We start from the raw sequence: 24780 nt of genomic DNA, 5'->3' as shown, positions 1-24780 counted from the left end.
TTAGGTATATTATATTTTATTAAAAAAAAAAGTAAAACATGAATTTATTCAATGCAATAATCAAACCATTCACGTTACTTTTTTAGTTTTCTTATCATTTTCGATGTCAGATTTAACACTATCAGTGGACTTTTGAATAGCTTCATCGGTCAACCGAAACGAGTCTATTAATACATTTGTACCATGTTGGATAGCGTCAGTGGCTTCCTTATTCCAATCATTGATCGGACTTTGGATCTTGGTCTTAAAGTTTGAATGATCGTCAAGCATGACGTTTGTTTTACCTGCCATTAGATCTTCTAAATGTTGTTTCATAACTCGAAATGTTTCTAATTTTTGGCAAACAGCACACTGAAATATAAACGAATAATGTGTACACGTTAGAAACAACAACTTATAATATAATGCATAGTAAAATATTTTATTTTACAAATTTATAACGATCCGTTTATCATTGAGACCCGTATATAAGTTATTATTATCTATTAATTGTTGATAATAGTATTACCTATATAATATAATACTCATTTTAATTATTTATAAAAAATTATCTACTAATTAAATACCAAAAAAATTACTATAATTATTTGATTATTTAGGGATTTTATATTTGTTGCTGTGTCGTAATTTACCAATATCTCCTCCCCTTACTCCGAGAAAGTAATTTATAATTTATAACCATATAGTGAACGTAATGTAAATCTCCCAATCTCATTTTGGTCGTCAGAAATAATGTATTAAAATTATTATTAAATTAATATTAAACACTCAATATTATATCGTAACACTGCTAAAAATCATGATTGAAGTCGAATGATTTTAAGATTTTTAATTTATCATATATCAAAACAGATTTTAATATTCTATTATACTTGCCATGGTGTATTATCTAGTACCTATCTAGTCATCATGTTTATAATTAAATACGTCTACACTTAAATAATGGTATTTACAACGTAGATGTATTATTAATTATATTATATACTAACGGACAACGAGTATGAATTTATTTAGAGGACGTCTCACTCACATGTGTTGTCACCATCTTACAAGACAGTAACTAATAGTGCCGCGAATATTGGGTATGCAAGGTGTGAAATGCACACAAGCCTCCAATCTAGGGGGCCTCCAAAAACCAAAAGCTAAAATTATAAATTCACTGTTTCAAATGTTAAAATTCATAAAATTTTGATTTTTATATCTAAGATTTGAAAATTTAAAACAAGATTCCACATACCTTAGTATCTTTTTTCTGTAATAATAAAAAAAAAGTATACCTACTGAAATGTCAAACTGATTTTTTATGAGCGTTTGAAGTTCGAATTTTTTGATACGATTTTTTTATTTTGTTGTAATTCAAAACCGAATAACAAAAGCGTGTACTTGAAATTTTTATCAAAAATGTATAGTAGTTTTTTCTATAAACGTCATTACATGGTGTAAATTAAAAACATATAATATTATTCAGCTATTTATAGACATTTTTTTTATAAGTATCAATTTAAATGTTTTGCCGTGCCAAACATCTTAAAAATGTAATACAAGATTCGTGATAAGTTATTTAATTAGTATTTTAAAAGTATTAAGTATACATGTATACCTACGCAAGCATGATTTTTGAATAGCGTTTAAAGTTTAATTTTCACAACAATTTTTCATGTATAAAATAGTCATTTTTTTTAACTAAGGACTGAACATTTAAACAATGTTTCTCGTAATTCATAAAACATTATGGTAACCTGCAAAAACTCTAAAAAAAAAATTAACACATTGTTTCTATGCTTACATAGGTAAAGGTAAATTATAAAATGTGCATTTGATCAAAATAGTTGTACAATTCATTTATTGTGGTGGATAATCCATCGCGTTGCTTTGAATTGAACCGCGGTTATGCGTGCATAATAAAATATGATGTACCAATAGGTAATATTATTATATACCAACAAGTAATATTATTATATATCGATATGCACCTGCGATTGGTGAATTTTTTAACAGCCCCTGTATCATATGTGGATACGATTTGGTACGTACTTTTTAATTTAATTCCATTCATATTATATTACGAGACGAATTGTTATTATCGTCACAAGCCGCGTCTGAATGATAAATTACCTAAGATTCTAAGAAATATTACAAGAATATTACATGTACGGCCATGCTATAGGAATGCAAAGCTAAGTCACAAATATTCATAGAAATAATGTTATTATACAAATATATTGCAAAACAGTAAATTATTATTAATAATGATTAATTACTAAACGTACAATTATTAGTAAACGGACAATGTCTTATTGGTATAAAATAATTTTTATAGTATTATGACGTATACTCGCAAACAGTGTCATGTAACGCGAAATAATTAATATAATAATATTTTTATGATAATTATTGGTTCGGCCGTCGCACCGGCTTTTGTTGTTGCTGGGCCTTGTCGACAGCCGCCTTGGCACGGTCGGCCGTCTCGTTGATGACGTCGGACGCGTATTCAAACATCGCCTTGCCCTCCGTGCCGACGGCCCGGAGCAGGCTGTCCATCGCGTTGCTGATCCTCCGGTCACCGCCGACGTCGTCCCGGTCATCGCCGCTGATCGTGCGCCGTATGTCACTCACGGTCGACTGCAGCTTGTGTATGGTCTCGTCCATCACCTTCTTGGCCGCGGCCACGGTGCGCCCCTTAGTCTCCTGCAGCCGCCCCAGTGCGTTGTCGCCTGATGGCAGTTTCTTCTCAGTAATGCGCATACCGCCGCCGCCGCTGCCGATTTCCGACATCGGCTTGGTCACGCTCGGCTGGAGCCGACTGAGCACGGACGCCGCGTTTCCGGCCGCGGCTCCCGCCCCGTCAAGCGTCTCGGACGCCTGCATCTTGACGCTGTCCACTACGCCCGACACTCGGTCCATCAGTGACGGTGACGGCGTTACGCCCTCACCACCGTCAACGATACTGCCGCCGCCTGTACCACCGCCGCCGCCATCGTCTTCGCCATCGTTTCCGCTTGCGGATGCGGCCGTCGCGTTCTAAGGAAAAAACCATAACAGTAGTGCCACAACTACGCTTTGTGGGCCCCGGTGCGAAAAATAATTAGGAGGCCCCATAAAATGGCGCGTTATCATTATTTATTAGACATTTTTATTTTTATCATCTCGATAATATGTTTATAATATTCAAATATGGCACATTCAAATCTTAACATTGAAATTTTTATTTCAGATATAACCGAAGCGATGAATCTATCGGTTTTACAATGTGTGTGTGCGTGTGTTTTTTTGTACCTGTCTTAACCTTTTGGAGTTGTACAACAATAATGCTTCAATATTCAACTCTGAGTGTTGGTAATTAATAAATAAGAAATACATTTTTAATCGGACCTAGTCGATACTTTTGAGTACTATGTGCCATGATGTATACACTATAGCTCGTTCCGCCAATATTTGGTCGGCTGTGCGAACCATTTCCGTGCAAATGATAAATTACAATTTTAGGATTTTAGGATCAAATATTTTTTGATATTGTTTTTAAAGTGACCTTAAAAAATGCAGCGTTCTTGGATACTTAATAATTGGATTAGATCAAAGTGTTCAACACATTACAATTATTGGTATAGAGTTCGTGGCATTCGTGCAAATTGCTTAACAGGAAAATTACCTACATTGTTAGACTCTGAGCGAAGCAATGAATGTATTGATTTTACATGATGTATATTTTTTTCCGTCTGTCATCACCATATGTGACTGTTACATTTTAAGTCAACTTAAGGGGTGGTTTCTAGTAGAAAACTGGATCTAATTGGTATTTTAGGAGGATCAAAAGTAAAAAATTCCAAGTACCTACTTTTGAAAATAACAGGGAAAAATGTTTTTTTGAAAATAGAAATGTATACTCAAAACCAGCAGGTATTCAAAAAAATCGATTTTGTTTTTTCAGTACAACTCAAAAACAAATTTCCGTAGTTAGGTACTTGAAATTTTCATTCAATTTTAATATTATAATTTTTTACACATCATAGTTTTTTTTCTATAAATGTCGATAAAAATTCACTGAGTCCAAAAACTCAAAAATTTAATACGAGGTTTCTGGTAAATTTGTATTATAGCTATTTAAAATATTAAATATAGATAGGCAAGATTTTTTTTTATAAAAATGTATTGTAAAATTCACGAATATCTGCAAATAATTTTGTGGTTAAAAATGTACAAAGTATTCAATTTTCTATATCTTGAAAATTTAATACAAGGTCCCGTTTAATTTTTTCTTACTGGAATAAAAAAATCTAAAATATATATTAGTACAGTTTTTTTATAGGCATTTTAAGTTAACATTTGGAAGAAATAAGATACTTAAACAAAGAATAACAATTTCAGTATTTTTTTTCTGTAATTTAAAAATATTATTCGCAGGTAGGTACTTGAATATTTTATTAAACTACACACACACAATGATGTCTTGAAATGCAATGTTTTCGTCAAAAATTAATTCAACCTACTAATAGTAAAATAAATTACTACAATACAGCAATATAAATATATACTTAGTAATGATTTACCCAATGACGAAGTACACTCGAGTACTGTGCAGCAGAGCGGTTACCTATTTTTCCTTTTTTTTAAATCTAATTTATATAAGCATATTTTACAAACGAGGTTATAGTTACGACTTATTCAATATATCTGCGTATTATACCTATATTTTAGGTGAAATAAATATGATAAACTACTAATTTTCAATGCCTAACCGGAGGCCCCCTCCCTCAGTCCCGAAAAAATAATTAGTCCACGGTGCCAATAACTTATTATTTTAATAACTAGTGATAATTAATAAATAATAACTGATATTATTGTACTTAAATCTTAATATACATTTCATTAAAATTAATAGACTTTCAAATATAATAATATGTTCACGCCGATTCACGCACATTTCTGTTACACTTCTCATGACAGACGCTTTAAATATCTAAAGAAGATAAATAAATTCTATCGATGATAGATTTTGTCGAGGCACTGTTCTCAGATACTTTTTACATATTTACAACCTTGATAGAAATTAATAGCCAATAAATGGTGGTTAACGTCAATGGTATTTTTATATTCCAATTTGTAACATTTCGTTTAAGCAATAGCTATAAAAAAAGCCTTGACCAACTAGTAATATTTGTGGTTAAAAATATTTTCATGAATCCATCAGAAACATTAAAATGCCAATTAATAGTACCTAATTCGTATTGTATATTGACTTTAATATTTCACAGTTTTTACTTTTTATAAATCCATAAACAAAAAATCTAAACATATTTTGGGTATTGCAAACAGATATAATATAGAATAAACTAGATTGCTAACTATAATACGATGTGAAGTTACCATCCGTTATTTAAAAAGAGGCCGATGGGGTCTTATTACACTTACTTAATGTCGATAATAAATAAATTTAAAAAAATAATAATTTTTAAATACAAATCATTTTATGTTATACCTTATAAACATGAGTGATAACGAACATGGACCTCAATTAAAACGGTGACCAATAGCTTCAATCAATATTACACAGACGTTGTATCACAATTAGCAATCAAGTTTATTTTATATATCTGTGATATTGCATAGTATATTAGCAATTATTAACATGTGCTAAATCGTATCGAATAAGTAACTTATAAATCATTACTATAATAATTTTGTTTCATATCAATTAATTACATCATAATCATAACAAATACGTCGTACCTAATTCGATACTATAGAAATATGGCTAGTAATATTCTTATTTTTTAGTCAATAATATTTTCAAACGTAATTCTCAAATGATACAAACGTTTTTTTACTTTTGTTATTTAATTTCAACAATGTATTGTATTTTATCTTCGCACGACGCGGTAAGTGATGATGGCCAACAATTATATTGATTAGTTCAATTGTCGAACAGAGAGTTAAATGACCGCAAAAGAACATGAATTCTGTCCGTACCTAAACTGATTTGTTTGTCATCGTTATTTCGAATATGATTGTCCTTAATTGAATGTAAACTACTTATTCAGTTGTTATGCGCTATTGCACATATTTTAAGCTCGCAAAATATGATAAGTGATAACCTTCTTGCCGTCACGATGTTTTCACTTTGCGATTTTCACGATGCGAAATCGTTTCAAAGTTGTATTATACCTAATAATTATCATCGTTGACAATATTCCGAAAATGCCAATATACCTGCCAACACCTTTACATCGATTTTAATCAATGCCGCCCCTGCGACGCCTGGGTCCCTGGATAGTACGCACGATTAGAAGCAACTGCTAAATATATTATTAAGAAGGTTGTACATAACCAACCTACAATCCATGTCTAAACCAGAAGTATTTAAAAAGTGTAGGTACGTTGTATTGTAATTTTTGATAAGTATAACGCACAATAAAATTCGAATAAAAAATATACATAAAAAAAAAAAAATAGTAAAATATTGTTTCATCCGGAATATTATAAGCGACAGCGACTGCACACTTGGCACAAACTATAGCTATATTATGCACGGTGATTCTACTTGTATAAATAAGGAATATTACATGAATAATAAAGTAATTTGAAGTTATGATATTATTATTTTTCTTCTTGCATGTTCTAGCTTAACAATACGGCAATACAATTTCGTGATAATTTAACATTTTGGTTTCAAACAATCGTATATTAAATCGACAATAATACAGTCCTTTGCGTGTTCGTGTTTGACGAAAAAATATTGTTCTCGTGAAACGTAAGTTTCAATAATATTGTCGAGTGTTTGCCGTGCAGATTATCTTTTATTGTACATGTGCAATTAATTCAAAAATCAAAATTGAAGGTATTATACATTAAACAAATTTTTTTTTTTAAATAGGCTGTAATAACCATCATTTTTGAAACCTTAACAGTTAATAATAATAAAAATAAACTTAAAATACAATATTTAGATGAATCACGTTTCCGTGTAATGGTGTTTTTTAAAACAAACAATAATTTAAATACATATATCTAATATAAACATAAACATTTGTGCGTAATACATCATACGATACACACTACAAAATATTGATTATTAGATCAAGGTCCATCACATACAAAGGAACATTGTGAATTGTATTGCAAACATTAACTCAACCCGAACAAATAATATGGTTCCGTTTATACATTTAAAGCAATACATCACGAGAGTCATTAGTCATCGCAATATGATAATATATAATACTATATTGGTAATACTGTTGATGAATGAATATTGAGTATAATCCGCCAGACGTCAGTGCAGTGTTTTGGGCCTTCTTCCCAAGGCGTTCATTCGTTTCCTCATCAGACACATTCTAGCTAGGTTTCTCCTCCTGGAGCCGTTCAACATAGTGTTGAGTCTAATCTTCCTCGTGCTCGCCAAAAGGTTTTTCGGTATTATCAGCCCCGGTTTGAAAAACAAATCTACCGTCCGTTTTCCGATGGCCAATGCTTGCTGCAGTAAATTCTGTACCAGCGAAGGTCGTTGCACAACTGCCTCCGTACTTTCCACTTGCTGCGAACAATATAATATTATAACGTCATCATAACGTCGTGTGAATCGCACTCCACGAAAACTCCGGAGCGGAGGCTCCCTTTAAAACCTCCCTCGTCGACTGGACTAAAAACCTCGGTCCTAAACTATACGCGTATCTACCACTAAACAACCGATATAATCACATCCCTGCCATAAAATAATATGTTGAATACAACTATACAAGTAGAATATTATGTTGGATAAAGTACAATATATAGATGTATATCTTGTACATTGACCAGCGCCACCAGCCGAACTCGACGATCAGATGGGAGTATGAGGGAAGTTTGAAAAAAACATTTCTAGGAATACGACATTTTAAAAAGTTCCAAATGCCGAAAGTTATTTAATAGTATAGTATCAAACCTTCGGAAACGTATAGATTAAAATGGTTTTGCTCGATTACTATCGCGGCATAGTTCTATAATTATGGAGGCACACACGGTGTAGTTGACGACGAATTCGAGCTTAGAGAATACAGCACGACGCAGTTGCTCGTAGTTTGTACTTGGTTATTACGTAATATTATTACCTATATAGTTTATTAAGAATTATCGTTATTCGTTTTATTGTGAAGTTATCACTGTTGACCTACTGATATGTGTTAAAACTTAGTAATTCGTAGATAAGTAAAATTAGCTTCGGTTAAAAAGTAATTTTAGAAATCATGAATCATGAAAACTTCTGTCTAAGAAATTATTAAACTTTTGAAGATCGTTTATAAGTATACAGTTTAATTTTATTACCTTAATTCTAAAACAATTTTAAGTTAAATCTTGAGGAAATACTTAGTTAACGATTTCGAAAGTTTAAAATTTGTGGAGTATTATTATATAGTAGTTCTAAACATTTACAGCTAATATTTTTCAAGAATGTTCTCAAATAAATAATTGAACGGAAAAAATTAATGATAATGTGTTATACACTTATCCCTTTGTTTAAAGTAAGTAATAGTGCGCCTAGGTTTGTACGATTTGTAATATGATAATAATATATTATTTTATAGTAATTAACTTATATAAAAGTGAGTTAGTATAGCAAGTTATTAGGACTTTCTTGAATAATATATTTTACATGTTTTATTGTGAGTTGTGCGTTTGTTTACCAACATCACTTCGTGTGTTGTAAATTATAATAATTATACTTTCCACATAAGACAATGGATGATTTTAAATTAAAACACAATAAAATTAAATAGGTATAGTGAATGTATAGGTAGGTGTGCTAGAAGTTTAATTTCAGGCTTTTCCTGAATTTTAAGATAAAAAAATAAAAACTAAATAGGTACAGACGTGTTTATTTATTTGCTTTTGTAACTATATTATTTGGGTTTTCACAAGTCTTGATACATAAATGTGAATATTAGCAGGTTATGTATATATTTAGTTAGACGTTGTTTATATATAGGTAGCGTACTTATCAAGGGCGTAGTTCATTACAGTTAACGTGAGGCGCACTAGGAATTTTGTTTTTGTTTAAAGTGCAATACAAATTTCTGCGTTATCTCACGATATAATAATATTACAATATTACACAATATTATAAGATAAATTATATTTTCATGCACATAGGTAATTAGAGTTACAAGTGTCCAATTATTATTAAACTATGAAATATTATATAGGTACGTTCATAAAAAGCGAATATGTTAGTCGTGTATGTACATTGTACCTATATGTTATGTCTCTATGTTTCACTATTTAACGACGACGGTCATATTTCATATGCATGACTATTCATCAATGTGTTGTCTGTAGGTGTCTATAGGTTATATAGTTGACAAAAAATGGACTTATAATATATACCTAAAATTATACCTATTGTAAATGGTATACATTATAATATTATACTATACAACATATATATTGTTAAAATGTATTATGTTGGACATTTTTCTTATTAGCTATACCTAAGAATATTTGCAAGAAAATCATAAATATTGATATACTATGTTCGAGTTGTTGTACATACACTGCAAGCTTGGATTAATATTAAATTATTAACCCAGAAGTCACAAGTACCTATATGAGTTCTGTCATTCTGTCATAAACTTTTCTAATCATAATATACTTTTAATGTAAATTAATAGCCAAACAGGAGATGCTCTAGGAATGCTAATAAAATGGTTGACATTAAATTTGAAAGTTTAAGCTAAACACAATCGTATACAGAACTAATGGTCTATGCAGCCAAAGTTAATTTTAGATCAATATAAATAATAATGTAGAGCATTCAAAAATTGATTTTCGACACCTTGCTTACCTAAATATGTTTTGTTGATGTTTATTTCAACCGTTCAAAATTAATTTGATGTTTATCTCGATTTTTACGAATACCTAGGTACCTAGGTGAGAAAACATTTTCATATAGATTTCATAAGATTTTATTAGCGGACTCTTCGAGATAGATTTACTTTATCTGGTCTTATATGACGAATGTAAAACCGTTAAAAACGAAATGTATAAATATATAATTATTCATTTGACCGTTTTTGTGATACATCGCCAAAATATTATAGGACCAATATTAACATATTATACAGTATCGTTATAGTTCGTTGGTACCTATATAGTTAAGATGAAACTCACAAACGTGAAATTTCGTATACAGCATAAATCGACGGTCATAATCTCATATAAGACATTGCTGTAAATGAACACAAATATAATGCCATAAATTATGCAACATTGTTATTCATATTGGAATTCTGAGAAATAAATTTAATGGTTGTATTATGTAGAATTTCGCGTAGGTATACATACAAATGATTTTAATTCGTTTGCATCTTTCCACCATAAAATATTTAATGAGTTCGTAATAAATAATAATAATATTCCATCACAGATAAAAACCGTCGAAAGAGAAAAGTCAGAAAAATAATAATATGTATAATATAAATAGTGTGTATAACACAATAGGTGTTATATATTGTATTGTAATTTGTATAGTTGCGCTTACGTGTAGGACGGACATGGTTAAGGCGATCACCAGGAAACCACTCAGCAAACGACGGGAAACGATCATAGTTTTTTTTCTTCTTCTGAGGACGGGTGTAAAAATTGAATCAAATATTATTTCATTTACGTTACCTATCAACCGGCGTGTTTGTCGACTGAATACTAAATAGATCGTTTGCTGACCGCGTACGGTATTAGATGGATTTCGTTATAATATTATATAAATATTGCTTTACGCAGCTATCGTCATTCGACTATCAAACGGGATTAGATAAAAGACAAAAAAAAAAAAACGATTTATCACTATATTATATTATGTATATCATGTTGTTTGTTAAACAATATCCAATTGTTTTGTTGTTTGTACGGCGATTTCAACAGTGGCTGGTACCATATTATTATTAATTGTATGAACTATAATCATTGCTGGTATGGTACGTGATATACGTAATAGTATTGCGATTTGTGGAAAATGTGTAGAAATAATTATGATTATTGCACTCTGATCAGGATTTTTTTTTCATATTGGTAATCTATATATATAAAAATGAATGTATGTGTGTCAGTGTGTATGTCCATATTACCATGGCAACCAATTATATATTATTTTGAGATTTTCATCGGTGTGTGTCTCCGTATTACCATGGCAACCAATTATATATTATTTTGAAATTTCCGATAAAATGTTTTGTATATAATGGTTGCCATGGTGATGTGTAGAATTATTATTCATATAGAGTTGGCAATTTTAATGGGCAACGAAGTGAACGGGATCAGATATTTATATATATATATATAGAAAGATTATACCTCTGAGCAGAAGATAGGCTAATTTAAAAAGGGAGAGAACCAACCCCGGGAGGGGCTCAAACAGGAATTTTGAGATTTCCGATGGAAATTTTTGTTTTTAAATGGTTGCCATAGGTTTTGAAGCTATTATAATAATAATTATTGGTTGCCGGGAAACGAAGTGCACGGGATCAGCTATCAGCTATATTATTTAAAGTGAAAAACAATAGTATAAAATCATGTTACTAAAGATTTAAATATAACTGCACACACGAATACGCAATGTTTAGGTATAATATAATATGCATAGGACGTACCTATACTCTATAGGTAAAATATAATAATATAATTTACACGTACCTCGGGTGTACTATTTGGCAATAATTGAATTATTGTTTCTAACCTGCTTATAGTAATAATTATTGTTTATGTATAATTAGGTATGTAGGTACATAATATTATGTATGACATATTTTGTATCACTATTATGTTTTTAACAATAAATTCGTAAAGTGGTACCGAACTTGGCAGGTGTGATTATAGAGTTTGAACTTTAAACATGAAAATAATTATTTACACGCCAAGTGAATGTGATGGATACTTCTAGGCACTGTTAAGAAATTTCTTATTTGCAATAATTTACATTATTGGAGCAAATTCATATTTGAATCAAATAACTGCAGTTTAAAAATTATTTTATTGTTTTATTTATGTGTAATATTATTGTTCTATAATATTGTTCGAATGCACTGTGCACGTTGTATTCTTTGAATATGTTCGTTGACCTCATTCGTAAATATTGTATTATGTATACAGCATTATTCTCAACAGTTAAAAGTGAAATTTTTAGTGCGTGTTGACAGTTTAGGTTGACATAGGACGTATTAAATTATAATTATCGATGGCTTTTGCTAAAAACTAAATATTTTTGACAAATATATATATATTTATATAGTTTTTCTTTAACATACATTTTTAGGAAATAGAGAATTCATATTATGTTTCATATTAATATCCATTAATTTAATTTTACAGCAGAGTTACAATAATGCGACACAATATATATAGTGTAGAATCGGAGTGTAGACGTGTATAATCGAATTATCGGAATTCATAAATAAAAGCTTTCATACACGCGTAAATAATATTTTTAATTACATAATAGTAATAGCAATATAGCATTATCTAGAAATTTTTCAAAAATAACCGATTTATAGCGTTTGGTTCTACCAAATTAATGTCGCATTGAATTGTCAGGTATACCAACTGGGGTAAATTCACCAATTTTTTTTTTTTTCAATCAGAGGGTAGGTCGGTGAGTGGTCATAAGCGATTTGTGGTATTTTAACATGATTATAAATTATAATATTTAAAAATGATGGTATATAATAATATATAGTACCTATAATAATTAATAATAGTATTGCAGGCTACAAAAATTAGTTTCAAGCAGGTAGGTCATCTAGTATTTTTTTCCTAGGGCATGAAATATAGATCGGCAACAATGAATGTACTTTATTATAATTATTAACGAAAACAAATTTGAAGGCAAGATTGATTGTGGGAATATCGTGTTTAGATTAACGAGACTCTTCTTGATTCAATAATTATTATTTATTTTATTTTACGTGTTATATAAACAGCATAATTAAAATCAATAAATTTGGCGTTTAAATTGTGTGAACAAAATCGAAGTATAATGACTACATAAAAATATATAAACCAAATGATTGAAATAAAACGTATGGACATCGATATAATGAAAATATATACGCACTTCAAATTTGTGGATATTGAAAGTCTAACTAGTTGTAGGGTTTTAAACAGGATTTTAAACTTTCTATTGTTTCTTGTATGGCTTTTAATATTATGACTACGTAATAGGTAATACAAAATGAATGATACATTAGGTAAATTTAGTCGATTGTACACATTTGTAGGACATAACATCTATTTCGTACATATTAATTATATTTTATTATTATTAACTCGTTTTCGTCCATGTCATGTATTGATGTATCTATACTGTTTACTGTAAACGGTTCACTTAAAAAAAAAGGTATGAGTTGAATTATAAATTAACCACTCTTGGATTTTAAATAGAAATAAATACGTCAATATATTTTGTTGAAAAAATAATGCAATATTGTATTAAATTTAACGAATATGCATATAATAGTAATAGTTTAAGTCTATAAATAGAGAGTAATATTAATATTAATGATATTGACAATATTAACAGTATTAATATCGTCGGCTTACACTTATCGTGCTTACAGATAATACTTTTAAATGTATTGGAGATGTATTATAATGTAAGTAAAAATGGAAAACGGCTCACCGCAGAACGCGTGTTACACGTTTACAAGATGATCAATGTAAACACATCCGTCTAAGACGTGTCTTAACTGTCTATAAATGTCTAATTATATTGTGACACGCGTTCATGACGGCGTCGACGGACAAAACATTGTCTCGGATGCTTATAAGGAAGCTCACTGTTTAATGCGTGAAAAATGAAATATGATTATTGTATGATATAATATAGGTATAATTATAATGTATAAATAGTGTGATCGGAGATATGTCACAAACGGATCATCAATTGAGCTTTTCGGATTTCATGAAGTCCTGGGTCTTGTCGACGACAGCGTCCTTGGCCTTGTTGGCAGCGTCCTTGGCCTTGTTGGCGGCGTCCTTGACGTGCTCTTCCGACGACGAAGATTCTGGAGTTCTGGGTACGTCCTCCTCGGAGCTGCCTTTGTTGAACGATTTGACTTTGTCGATGACGCCGTTCACAATCTTCTTGGTGCCAGCATACGCCTCCTTGCGTTTCTCGTTCAGGGTGTCCAGTGTGTCCGACGCTCCCTCCTTGACGCTGGCCACGAAACCCTTGAACTTGTCCTTGAACGAGCTGGACGATGTAGTCGTCTCCGGTGCGTCCTTGTCGGCCGTCGCGTGCTGGTGCACGTCCTGTCCGTGTTGTTGATGATTCTCATCGGACGCGGCCAACTGCACACAAAACAACAAATCAACCTCATAGATACACTGATCATAATATTATATAGATAACACTGATGTGACAAACGTGGTGCTCGTTGTACACATAAATCATTATTGTTATTGTTATTGAATATATTCTTAAACAGGTAGGTATAACACTCCCACGGCCCACATATCTGCAGTGGTGCACAGGGTCACGCGCATATTAATATTGTTACATATTATCATTTCACCGGGTTTTTTTTCGCGAGGAGTACGAATCCGGAGGTGGCTAAGTATTTTTACAAAATTAAGGGTCTGAGAAAACGATATAATATGTGTATATATATATTATTTATTATTTTTTTTTAATGTTTGTATATTTTAATGTCTTCATATGATTGTAAACTGGTTTTAATTTATTCATTTTTATTGTTAGAATAACATATTATTATTTATTGCAAGTTGAAAAAATATCAATGCGATTTAGAAGATTATATATGGCCACCGCTTTAATTATGGTCTATTGATGAATTAATTAATGAAAGACTGACATGTATTTTTAAGTGAGGCATAAATTGTACGTCTGAGATCGAAAAAATTCTAAAGTCTAAAGTGTAAAGTGTATAAACGCGTACCTATTACTATATTAATTATAATTTATAACCCAGACACACACAGAGATGTATTTATGCAGAGGGATCAAGGGAATCAATCCCCCCCACCCCCCCATAGGCTGTATATATAATATGAAAAAGTTTTCGGAGTCCTAACGTAAGGCAATAAGGCCTCTAACTTTAAAGGCGGGGATACTGGATAAAATCATATCCCCCCCATGACAAAAACTTAAATACGCCACTGCACACACATATATAGACTGTAGCTGCAGTTGTAATAAACAGTGTTATAATATAGGTAATTATAGGTACGTAGAAGAGAAAATAAACTAAATTATAAGAACATAATATTACTGTGATGAAGTCAGATTAACTAATCGATGTGGCTAGTGGCTACTGCAAGACGCAAGATGATGTGTATGACGTGCGATAGTTGCAGTGAAGGTTTTCTATAGTGTTATTATAATATTATATGTTTGAGCTCCATTTACGTGTTGAATCTCAACGGCTATAAAAACCCGTACGTGTGTGAAAACTGAAAATCGCCAATGTTTCATCATCCGCTGCAGCTGTAGTTGCATGGCATTCACGGCCAGTACACATATTATATACTGTTCCAGACTTTTCACCGGTTCTATATCTATATAGTAGTAATATAGTACTATATATAGTAAGAACTTAGAACATTATACGACGTCTTAAATTGAAAACTCGTTAACCTAACCTACTAGCTAGTGGCTATACTTATACCTAACTATACTTAATTTTATAATATTGTATAATATAATTTAGCAATGTTGTTTACTCGCATTCGCGTTATTATAGATCGTACTATATAATATTATGTGTAATTCACATATGTATAATGAGGTAAAAATGTAAAATACATATTATAATATTATTGTAATATTGTTAAAGTATTAATTATATTCAGACAAAGAAAATACGAATTCATCTATAGCGGTACGCATGATTTACGCACCTATATTGAGTTGCTCGTATATAGTGTTTTAGTGGACTATTAAAAGTAATTATTATTATGTATTACCTACCTATGGTTATCGTTGATACATCAAGATTCAAGACATGAAATACTATAAACATTTTTATGCAATATCACATTTTTTTTCTTTAGCATGTCAAACAGTTTTCCGGTATTCGTTTTATGTATTACGATAAACGTATAAGTTGAGTTGGGTAGGAAATAGTGAAATTCACTAATACACGATTATACAGTAGCCTATGTATAATGTGTTTGTGAATTGTATTTTTTGGTTATAGAATTATTGATTAAAAGAAACAAATTAGCACACTCTATTACAATATAAAATATTAAAATGCACTAAATTATTCATTATAATTCCAAAACGAACAAGTCGACGTGCAACTCTTTTTTTTACTGTAGATGAATGCTGTCTCTTATAAAATGATTTTTTTTCTATAAATATTTATAAGCGTAAATTAGAATATTTGGGGATAAACATTTTATTGTTCTCCGGGTGACTTTTATTTAATTATGTATTTAAATTATAATTTAGATTAAAGCTATATGGAATGTATATTGTTTTTTTATGGTGGTGTACACTTTTTTTACATGACTATAGTGTGCTAAACTTTTGTTTGGAGCTTTATTATTTTTAATTTCATAAACAAATATTTATAATTAGGCTAAGATTAATACACGGTTATACGTCTTATATTCAGGTTATTGATAGTATTATATTAATAATATATCGGATCTACTAAGTGTATCTGACGAGTTTTTACTTTTTAATACAAAAACTTGCCTTGCGGGTCACAGAAAAGGCTCTCATGCCCCGTGTAAATGCGAAATAGACAGATTTCGATAATATTTTTTTTTATTTGACAGATAAAGTTTTTATTTAGGTCAATATGGATTCCGATTTAAAAAAATCTATTTTTATAACTTAGAATAAACGTCTAAATAATTTCAAGAATTATGAAACGTATTTTTCGGGCGTTATTTTGTGAAGTTAATACAAAAAAGTCCAATTCTAGCTGAATAAAAAGTTTGTTTTAAATAGTTTATAAAATTATCAAAATCCGACTATTCTACAAAGTACGAGGCGTGATCGTTTTCCCAGTTAAGCCGTTATTAAACGTTGAAGTGGTTCAATTGTATTTTTGCTGTACGGCCTGTGGTCTGTGGCGTGGCTAGAGATGTAAGCTTGAAAATTTTGAACATTTATTTATTTTTGTACTTTTCTTAAATTAATTAATTTTTAAGTTAAAATAAAATTTTAAAATACTTTATAAAATTAGTGTTTCATATTTATTTACATTGTAAAAAGTATACATCAGAATCAAATAAAACACTTATAATAAAAAAAATATAATTTGGGTAAAATTGAGGAAGTGACTCAAACAATAAATTACCTCAGTTAAAAATTGAAAAATCAATAATTGTAACAAACGATTATACACTCATAATTTATACTAAAGCAAAAATACAACATTTTTGATAAAAGATAAAAATGCACATTTATTACCGAGTTAAATATTATATATTGATATAGGTATATATTATACATATTTAATGATTTGTATTTTGAATTTACTATATTATGTTCATTAGAATAATACCAACATTATATTAAAATGAGTAAATGGTAATAAAAGTACATAGGTATTTTAAAATATAATTATGAACATTAAATATACTACAACCATATAATATCAAAAGATTTATTTGATAAGAAATTAATATGATAAATTTTCACCAAAAAAAGTTTTCATGAAAATTTACATCACTAGGCGTGGCCGCTATGCAACATAATTAGAAATTGCCTGTATTTTTACTCCATGATAAATTGCCGACATCCTTACTGTTATGGAAACTATATTTTTATTTCTATGCCTTTCCTAACGGAATTGAATATATTAAATGCAATTGTCATTTTTCTTCTTACCTATATGGCATTTTTGAAAGAAAACAATTACTCGCAAATGAGTACAAAATATCTGCAGTCTGATTTTACCATCACTACAGTCAATATTATACGTATTATACCTATCATAATTATACTGTTTTACAGCTATGATTATTTGTGGATATTATCAAATTAACTTACTTATAAGTTATAATCAAACTAATTTTTTTACAAAACATATTCATATGCCTTATTTGGTAGATGCGTGAAAAATTGTCTCTGTGGTATACGTTTCTGAGTTGTAACCGTTCCCGTTGTAGGTTAGGTATATATCGCCAGACATTATTTCTTTAATCAGCGGGTAGGTATGTTTATTAATTAAGTAATTAATATAACACTTATTAGACATTATAATTAATTATATATTGTTGTCGGTGAAGTAAATACGAAAACAACATCAACGACCACAACAACAACGACCAACACAGCGACAACAACAATAGAACAACAACAAAAATTAGACTGCAGGATACCGATTTTATTGACAATATTTTCGATTTACAGTGAAATATACTTATATATTTAGCGATCATTGTACAACCATGTACCGTAAGTTGGTGCCCATGGGAAAATAAAAAGTATAAAATCTCTAACCTAAATCGCAGGTATATAATGTATATTATACAATATTATATTAAAAGCAGTGTTAATGAAAATCGGTCATATCATATTCCGTTGGTCTATATTATATTATAACTGGCCGTCGTCTGGTCGGGCTCATTTCGGATGTTTCACCGCGTAATCGTCAAACGCTTTGATAGCTTCCTGTTTAACCTGGTCATCCGGGTTGGTCTTGGTCGAGCTGAACGAGTTCTTGAGTTTAGCGAACGCGCCGCTGAAGAAACTGTTCAGCTGCGACTCGACCTTTTTGGTGTTTTCCGGCTCATTGACCGCTCCTTGCACTTTGTTGAATGTTTCCGACGCGGTTTGCTTGAACGAATTCATGAACTCAGTCACTTTGCCCTTAGCCGCCTCCTGCAGACTACCCAGCCCCGGTTGTTGTGTTTCCGCCGCGGGTGGCTTGAACGAATTCATGAACTCGTTCAACTTGCCCTTAGCCACCTCCTGCAGACTACCCAGCCCCGGTTGTTGTGTTTCCGCCGTGGATTGCTTGAACGAATTCATGAACTCAGTCATTTTGCCCTTAGCCGCCTCCTGTAGACTATCCAGCATCGGAAGTTGCTGTGTTTCCGCCGCGCGGCTACACTAAATAATCAAAACAAACCACACGGATTTTTTTTGGTTTTTGTTTTTTTTAATTCGGAAATAAAACCCCAACCCTCGTTTGAATTCCGTACACGGGTATAATATTTTGGCTCGTACAAATAGGTAGTCACGGTATAATATAATTGTGTATTGTGCGTATACGTGAGTTACAGACACTAGCAAGATATAATATAATAACCGCAAATTTGAATACATAAAACAATATTATTACGGTCGCTTTTATCTACATTACTATGAATATTATTACATGATTAAGCGGCGCACGACAAAACTGTTGGTTTTGTGTACATCGCGCGCCACCGGGCGTGGGATTTCGGTCGTCAAGTTTTTTCGGCGTACCTACATATTATATGCGATAAATCTCGCCATGTCTCGAATTTGTCGTTCGAACGAATTTTAATAATCCTACCAGAGCGTATATATTCATATTGAATTATATTATTTAAATGTACGTATAAAATATTATATTGAATTGTAATATCATGGTAAATATGTTAAACGATAACGCTCTCCTCGCCATGCACACCTAAATATGCTATATTACATTTCGACACGTCTTATTAAATTCGAGTGTGCCGAATAATCGAAAAAAGGAACCAATACCGAAGAAACATTTTTTTTTTTTAATAGTGTTATACAACGCGTTAGCATCCATTGTTTTTTATGGTATACTACAAAAGTCACACAAAACCCAGCCGCATTTTATATTATAATATTATTATTTCATTATTTGGTCGCATGATATTAATATTGTGATTTTATTAGTTTAATGTTAGTGCGTTGTTATCAATTATTATTTTACTTGGGTACATAAGCATATAAAATAATAGCTAGCTATATCGATTCGTTATTGTTTTACAAACATTATATGATACATAAATGTGTATTACATAATCGTTGGGCTCTTGCCTCTTGAATAGCTAATTTGCATTCGATTTACGGAATGTAATTATGATAATAATTTCTTGTTTGATACCTATACATACCTAATTGTGTTTAAACGGTTTCAGTAAATGTTTTGCTTTTGCCACCAAACAATGTCTCAGTATTAATTACCAATTTCTATTATCTCTAAAGATGAAATATAGTAAAATATTTTTTCTGCTAAACCACTAGACCTATACCACTAGAACGACAGCAGATAATAGTTGAATTTAAAGACTACAGTTATTTAGTATTTCCGGTGTGAGAGTGATTTGAGTCCTTAAAATGTATTTCCAATTTAGGCTCTAATCACCAATGAAACATTTTATTTACAAAAAAATAAATATGTAATATGAGAAATAAAAATGATTATATTGGGTGCCTGTCGAAACCACAAAACATAATAGCGAAAGTCAAATCGTGAAAATAAAAATGGTAAAATGTTTTAGCAGCGAAAACAATAAAAACGAAAAGAGAAAATAACGTGTGTATAGGTAGATACTGACACTACTGTTAATTGCACCTTAATAGAATAATCGTAATTTTATGTTATTTTGTACTTTTGGGTTTCGAATCGTGTAATATAAAAAGATAAGTGGATGAGCAATTGCCGAATTCGAAGTTGTTCATGGTTTGAATCAGTGTTGCAACTTTATACTATCCAAATCATTATACTAGGCGATGTGTTAAGATTTTGTAATTATTATGGAATTCATTAATTTAAGTCAAAAGAACAAAAATTTTCATTAAATATATTGTGTAGATTTTTTTATATAATAAATTATACAATATACTTAATTATAATAAATTATGTTGTACGTGTATTATTTTTATTATTAATTACGAAAATAAGCACAAACTAGAAAAATTAAGGGATATTGTCCATATTTTATTGTTCCTATATGTACCTATTATTAATTGTAGTATTATTATTATCTTTAATGTTAGGGTCTACAAACTTGAAGTTCAAATATATGAACTAAAGGATTACCTAAAGGATTAGCTTTTATTGTTTTTGCTGTTAAAACATTTCGTGATTTTAACTTTCAGGAATTTCTCGTGGATTTTATATCATTAAACACATAACTATATAAGTTAATATTGTTATATTATAGGTAAATAAATTGTCTGTATAAATATCGTTCGGCATGTGTATAATGTGCTCCTATTGGATCTGTAATCTGTTATTTTGTACCGTTAATCTGATTAATAAAAAATTAACTGCATTTTGAGTTTTGAGTCAGAAGTATGTACTCGTGCAACGCTTCTACGTTGTATTTATATGATCGCAAAATCGAAGCAATTTCGATTTGAAATTTTAAAATTGCTAACATATTTTTGTTTTTTTACAATATTATCATTATATTGTATTTATAGGTACGAAAAAAAAATATCCGGACAATTTCAGCGATTACGTTGTCGTCGATTTTTCGGTTTGTTTTACATGCAGCAAATGAATTAATTCCAACCTATTTACTATGCGCCGTTCCAACCCGCCACGTATTATTATTATAATACCGGCTCATCGAAATATTTTGCAAATCTCGCCGCATCTGTACATCGTTTATTTCAATGCATAATTCATGAATGACAAATTTTGACTTTTTTTCGCAGATGATAAAATTATGAATTGAGATAAATCGCAGCCACCGTCGTCGCCCGTCGACTGACATAATATTTTAACGTTTCGCTTCGCTGTTGAAATCGTTATTGGACATCGTTGCTGGTCGAAACGCCATACCGAATACAAATTATGTGGAGACGTATTATTATTTTCGTTTTACTTGGTTATTATTATACATTTGACTGATTTGGGAAATAGACGTTGAGAATTAACATTATTCTTATATGGATGACCAATCTTCCACTCACTCTCGAGTTATACATATATAATATCATATGTATACATAATATCACGATTATAGATGCGTATACTTATAGAAATTTTTTTATTATTTATAATTTTTTGTTAGCATTTCCGTAACCGTTAACCACCCAATCCGATTTCTATATTACACGAGTATTATTATCTATTTATTTGATTTATGCTCGTAATTGCAAGTGTAAAATTCCAACGCATGAGCTGGTACATAGTAGATATACCTACGTACATGCATATTATGGAAGAACTATTGAGGTTAAAAAAAAAATCGCGATTTGTTTACAATTTTTAAAATCATTTAACAGTTAATAACTATTTGATTTGTCAAGGAATTCAGTGATTGAATATGTCACATGCATACAAAATAGATATTATTATGTATTTTTGTGCCTATATTCTGTGTTATATTTGTATATATTACAGTGTATAGAGATACCGAGAAACACAGATGTACACACTAAAGTTAATAATAATAAATTTTAGGTGTATAATATATGCCTATGTATACAAATCATATTATGAGTGACTGTATTATTATTTAAGCATTATTAAATATTTAAATGTGTCATAGTATGATAATTTTTTTATAGACGATGATAAATTTACTTTTGATATACCATCACATAAGTAATCTTAATAGAATAGTCCATTCTGCTGCCATGCAAACGTTTTTTAAATTAAATAATATATAAAAACATGCATTGTACATTTGTACCTACCTATACTTTGTACAATGGCCAGATTATTGTTATAAATTAAGCACTACAATAGGTGGCGACGTGCGTATTATATTAGATCTTTAATTTACGAATTTGTAATAATTAATAATTAAGATTATGCTACTAAATTAGAATGCTACTTTTTTATAAAAAAAAAAAATAAACATCTACACTCTACAGTGGAACTGTTTTTTGTAAATGTTTCTTATGATTTCTTAAGAATTCAAAGTTCTAACTATAGAAATGTTAATTTACCAATCGATTAGGTAATTGTACGTTATATATGAAGTATTCAAGTATGGCGCTAGTATGAGGCTATGAAGTGATAATATTATACAACTCTAACAGTTAATTTTTATGAGAAATATTGCAACTATAATATTATTTTAGCTATTATAGCTGTTTTGTTACACCTGCAGTACAATTAATACTAAAATATCGCATATTTATATATTGTATAAAAGTCAACAAAACCGTTCGTGAAATTTTATTTTTTTCCATAAACGGTCGTGTTTGAGGTAGGTACCTACTTTTGTTTAGTATAATTTTTGAATAATAAAAAAGTAAAATTAGCCGTCATAAATATGTATTATAAAATCATCTCGTTGAAACATTGTTCTATTGTGAAAAATCGAATGGCAAGGTCAAAAAATTTAAATAAATTATTGATGGATATATTATAAATTATTTCATGATTGGTTGAAAGTAATGATTTATTTAATGGATGTAGGTATATTTATACTGTAAACTGTTAATAAAATCCATACCATAATATTATAATATACATTTTAGTAATAAAATGTAAACCATAAATTAATACATTTTGGATCAATGCTGTTCTATTTAGTGCTTATAAATTCGTTTAACGAATAAAAATAATAATTGCCTGATTACGATTGTTAATTTTTTTCTTAAACACATACGATAAATCTAGTAGAATAAGAACGTGTGATATAGTCATATTTAAAATACTGATAGTTATCATGGTCGTGCCAATCTAATAAATACGATTAAGTTTATTTGGCCTAATTCATATACTATAATATAAAATGTATCACGAATTGAAAAAAATATGTGCGTGTAATATAAGTTAGGTTAATAACACAGTTAATTATTAACATTTAATATAATAATTAATACTTAAATTAGTATTTATGTAAGAATAGATTATTATTTATTTCAATAAGTTAATATTTTAGTGAGTACATTTAATATGTGAGTTGGTGAGTTGATGATTTTATAATTTTTGCGTACTTATTTGAAAGTAATGTATACCTCGTTTTATATTATTAACACAGGCATGCGAGTAGAAATCGAAGAATGGGCTTTTTGTATGATTTGAAGCCGAAACGTATACATATATAATAGAATCGGTAAAAATAATACTTAAAATTAAATCAGTCCGATCGATAAAAAAAAAAAACAACAATATTAATAATGAGATCGTCTTCGTGCAATAATATTTGCACATAAATAGACGTGGTGGCGTATCCACGTGATGATGGTGTAGCTCGACGTTCGTCTAACATTGTTTCATGTATGTTAAACAAACACAAATATAATGCCATAAATTGTAGAATATTATTATTCAATGAAATTCGAAAAAAGATTTAATATTATGGTCAAATTATGTAGAATTCAATATTATTGTATACAGAATTTTAAGTATATTCGCGTATTTGCACAAAGCACCTACCTATATATATTTCTAATATACCTATACGTAGTGCATAGCAATAAAGATCGTCTTCAACCGTACAAAAAGACCATTGGAAAAATAGCAAACATATATAATTCAATATTATCTATTCGTTTGTGGAACTGTTACAAAACATTATTGTAAAGGCGCATTCGTTCGTCGATTAACCGAGACATTATTCTATCGTACACGCCAATAATAATAATAATAATAATTATATGGCGTTAAAATGGTATAATATTTAAATATTGTATATGGGACGCAAATTATTATACGTTTTCGTTTTAAATACTCACGTCAAAAACGAGGCACACCAGCGCCGTGACGACGAGGGCTTTGATCGCGAACCTTGCCATTATATTTTGATTGTTGAAAATTAAAGACGAATAAGATGAGAAAATCAAAACTGTAGTTGTGCAGTCGAATGTTATTAACACACACACGTATGTAGGTACGTCTCGGAAGCAGCAGAATATACTAC

General features: G+C 30.2%; 2 protein-coding genes across 2 annotated transcripts; both read right to left on the bottom strand.

Annotated features, from left to right (window-relative positions):
• Nucleotides 1-24780, bottom strand: LOC100166220 (uncharacterized). The gene is given in 2 exon segments (NM_001162222.1): nucleotides 1-351; nucleotides 24596-24780. Coding segments are annotated over 2 exon segments (342 nt in total). The 5' UTR covers nucleotides 24656-24780; the 3' UTR covers nucleotides 1-69.
• LOC100569394 lies at nucleotides 2202-10780 on the bottom strand. The gene is made up of 2 exons (XM_003244979.4): nucleotides 10511-10780; nucleotides 2202-3021 (listed from the first exon to the last, which is right to left on the bottom strand). The coding sequence occupies exons 1-2, from the start codon at nucleotides 10574-10576 to the stop codon at nucleotides 2392-2394; spliced, it is 696 nt and encodes a 231-aa protein (XP_003245027.1). The 5' UTR covers nucleotides 10577-10780; the 3' UTR covers nucleotides 2202-2391.

Source organism: Acyrthosiphon pisum, chromosome A1 (genome assembly GCF_005508785.2).
Source record: "Acyrthosiphon pisum isolate AL4f chromosome A1, pea_aphid_22Mar2018_4r6ur, whole genome shotgun sequence".
Classification (NCBI taxonomy): Eukaryota; Metazoa; Arthropoda; class Insecta; order Hemiptera; family Aphididae; genus Acyrthosiphon; species Acyrthosiphon pisum.
The sequence above is the reverse complement of the archived record's forward strand: the minus strand, read 5'-3'. Positions and strand labels throughout refer to the sequence as shown.

Bases quoted from the DNA above. Each gene is read 5' to 3' on its own strand.
- LOC100569394 (XM_003244979.4), bottom strand. From the start codon at position 10,576: ATGATCGTTTCCCGTCGTTTGCTGAGTGGTTTCCTGGTGATCGCCTTA. The intron at 3,022-10,510 runs GTAAGCGCAACT...TTTTTTCCTTAG, and splicing joins TAACCATGTCCGTCCTACAC to AACGCGACGGCCGCATCCGC.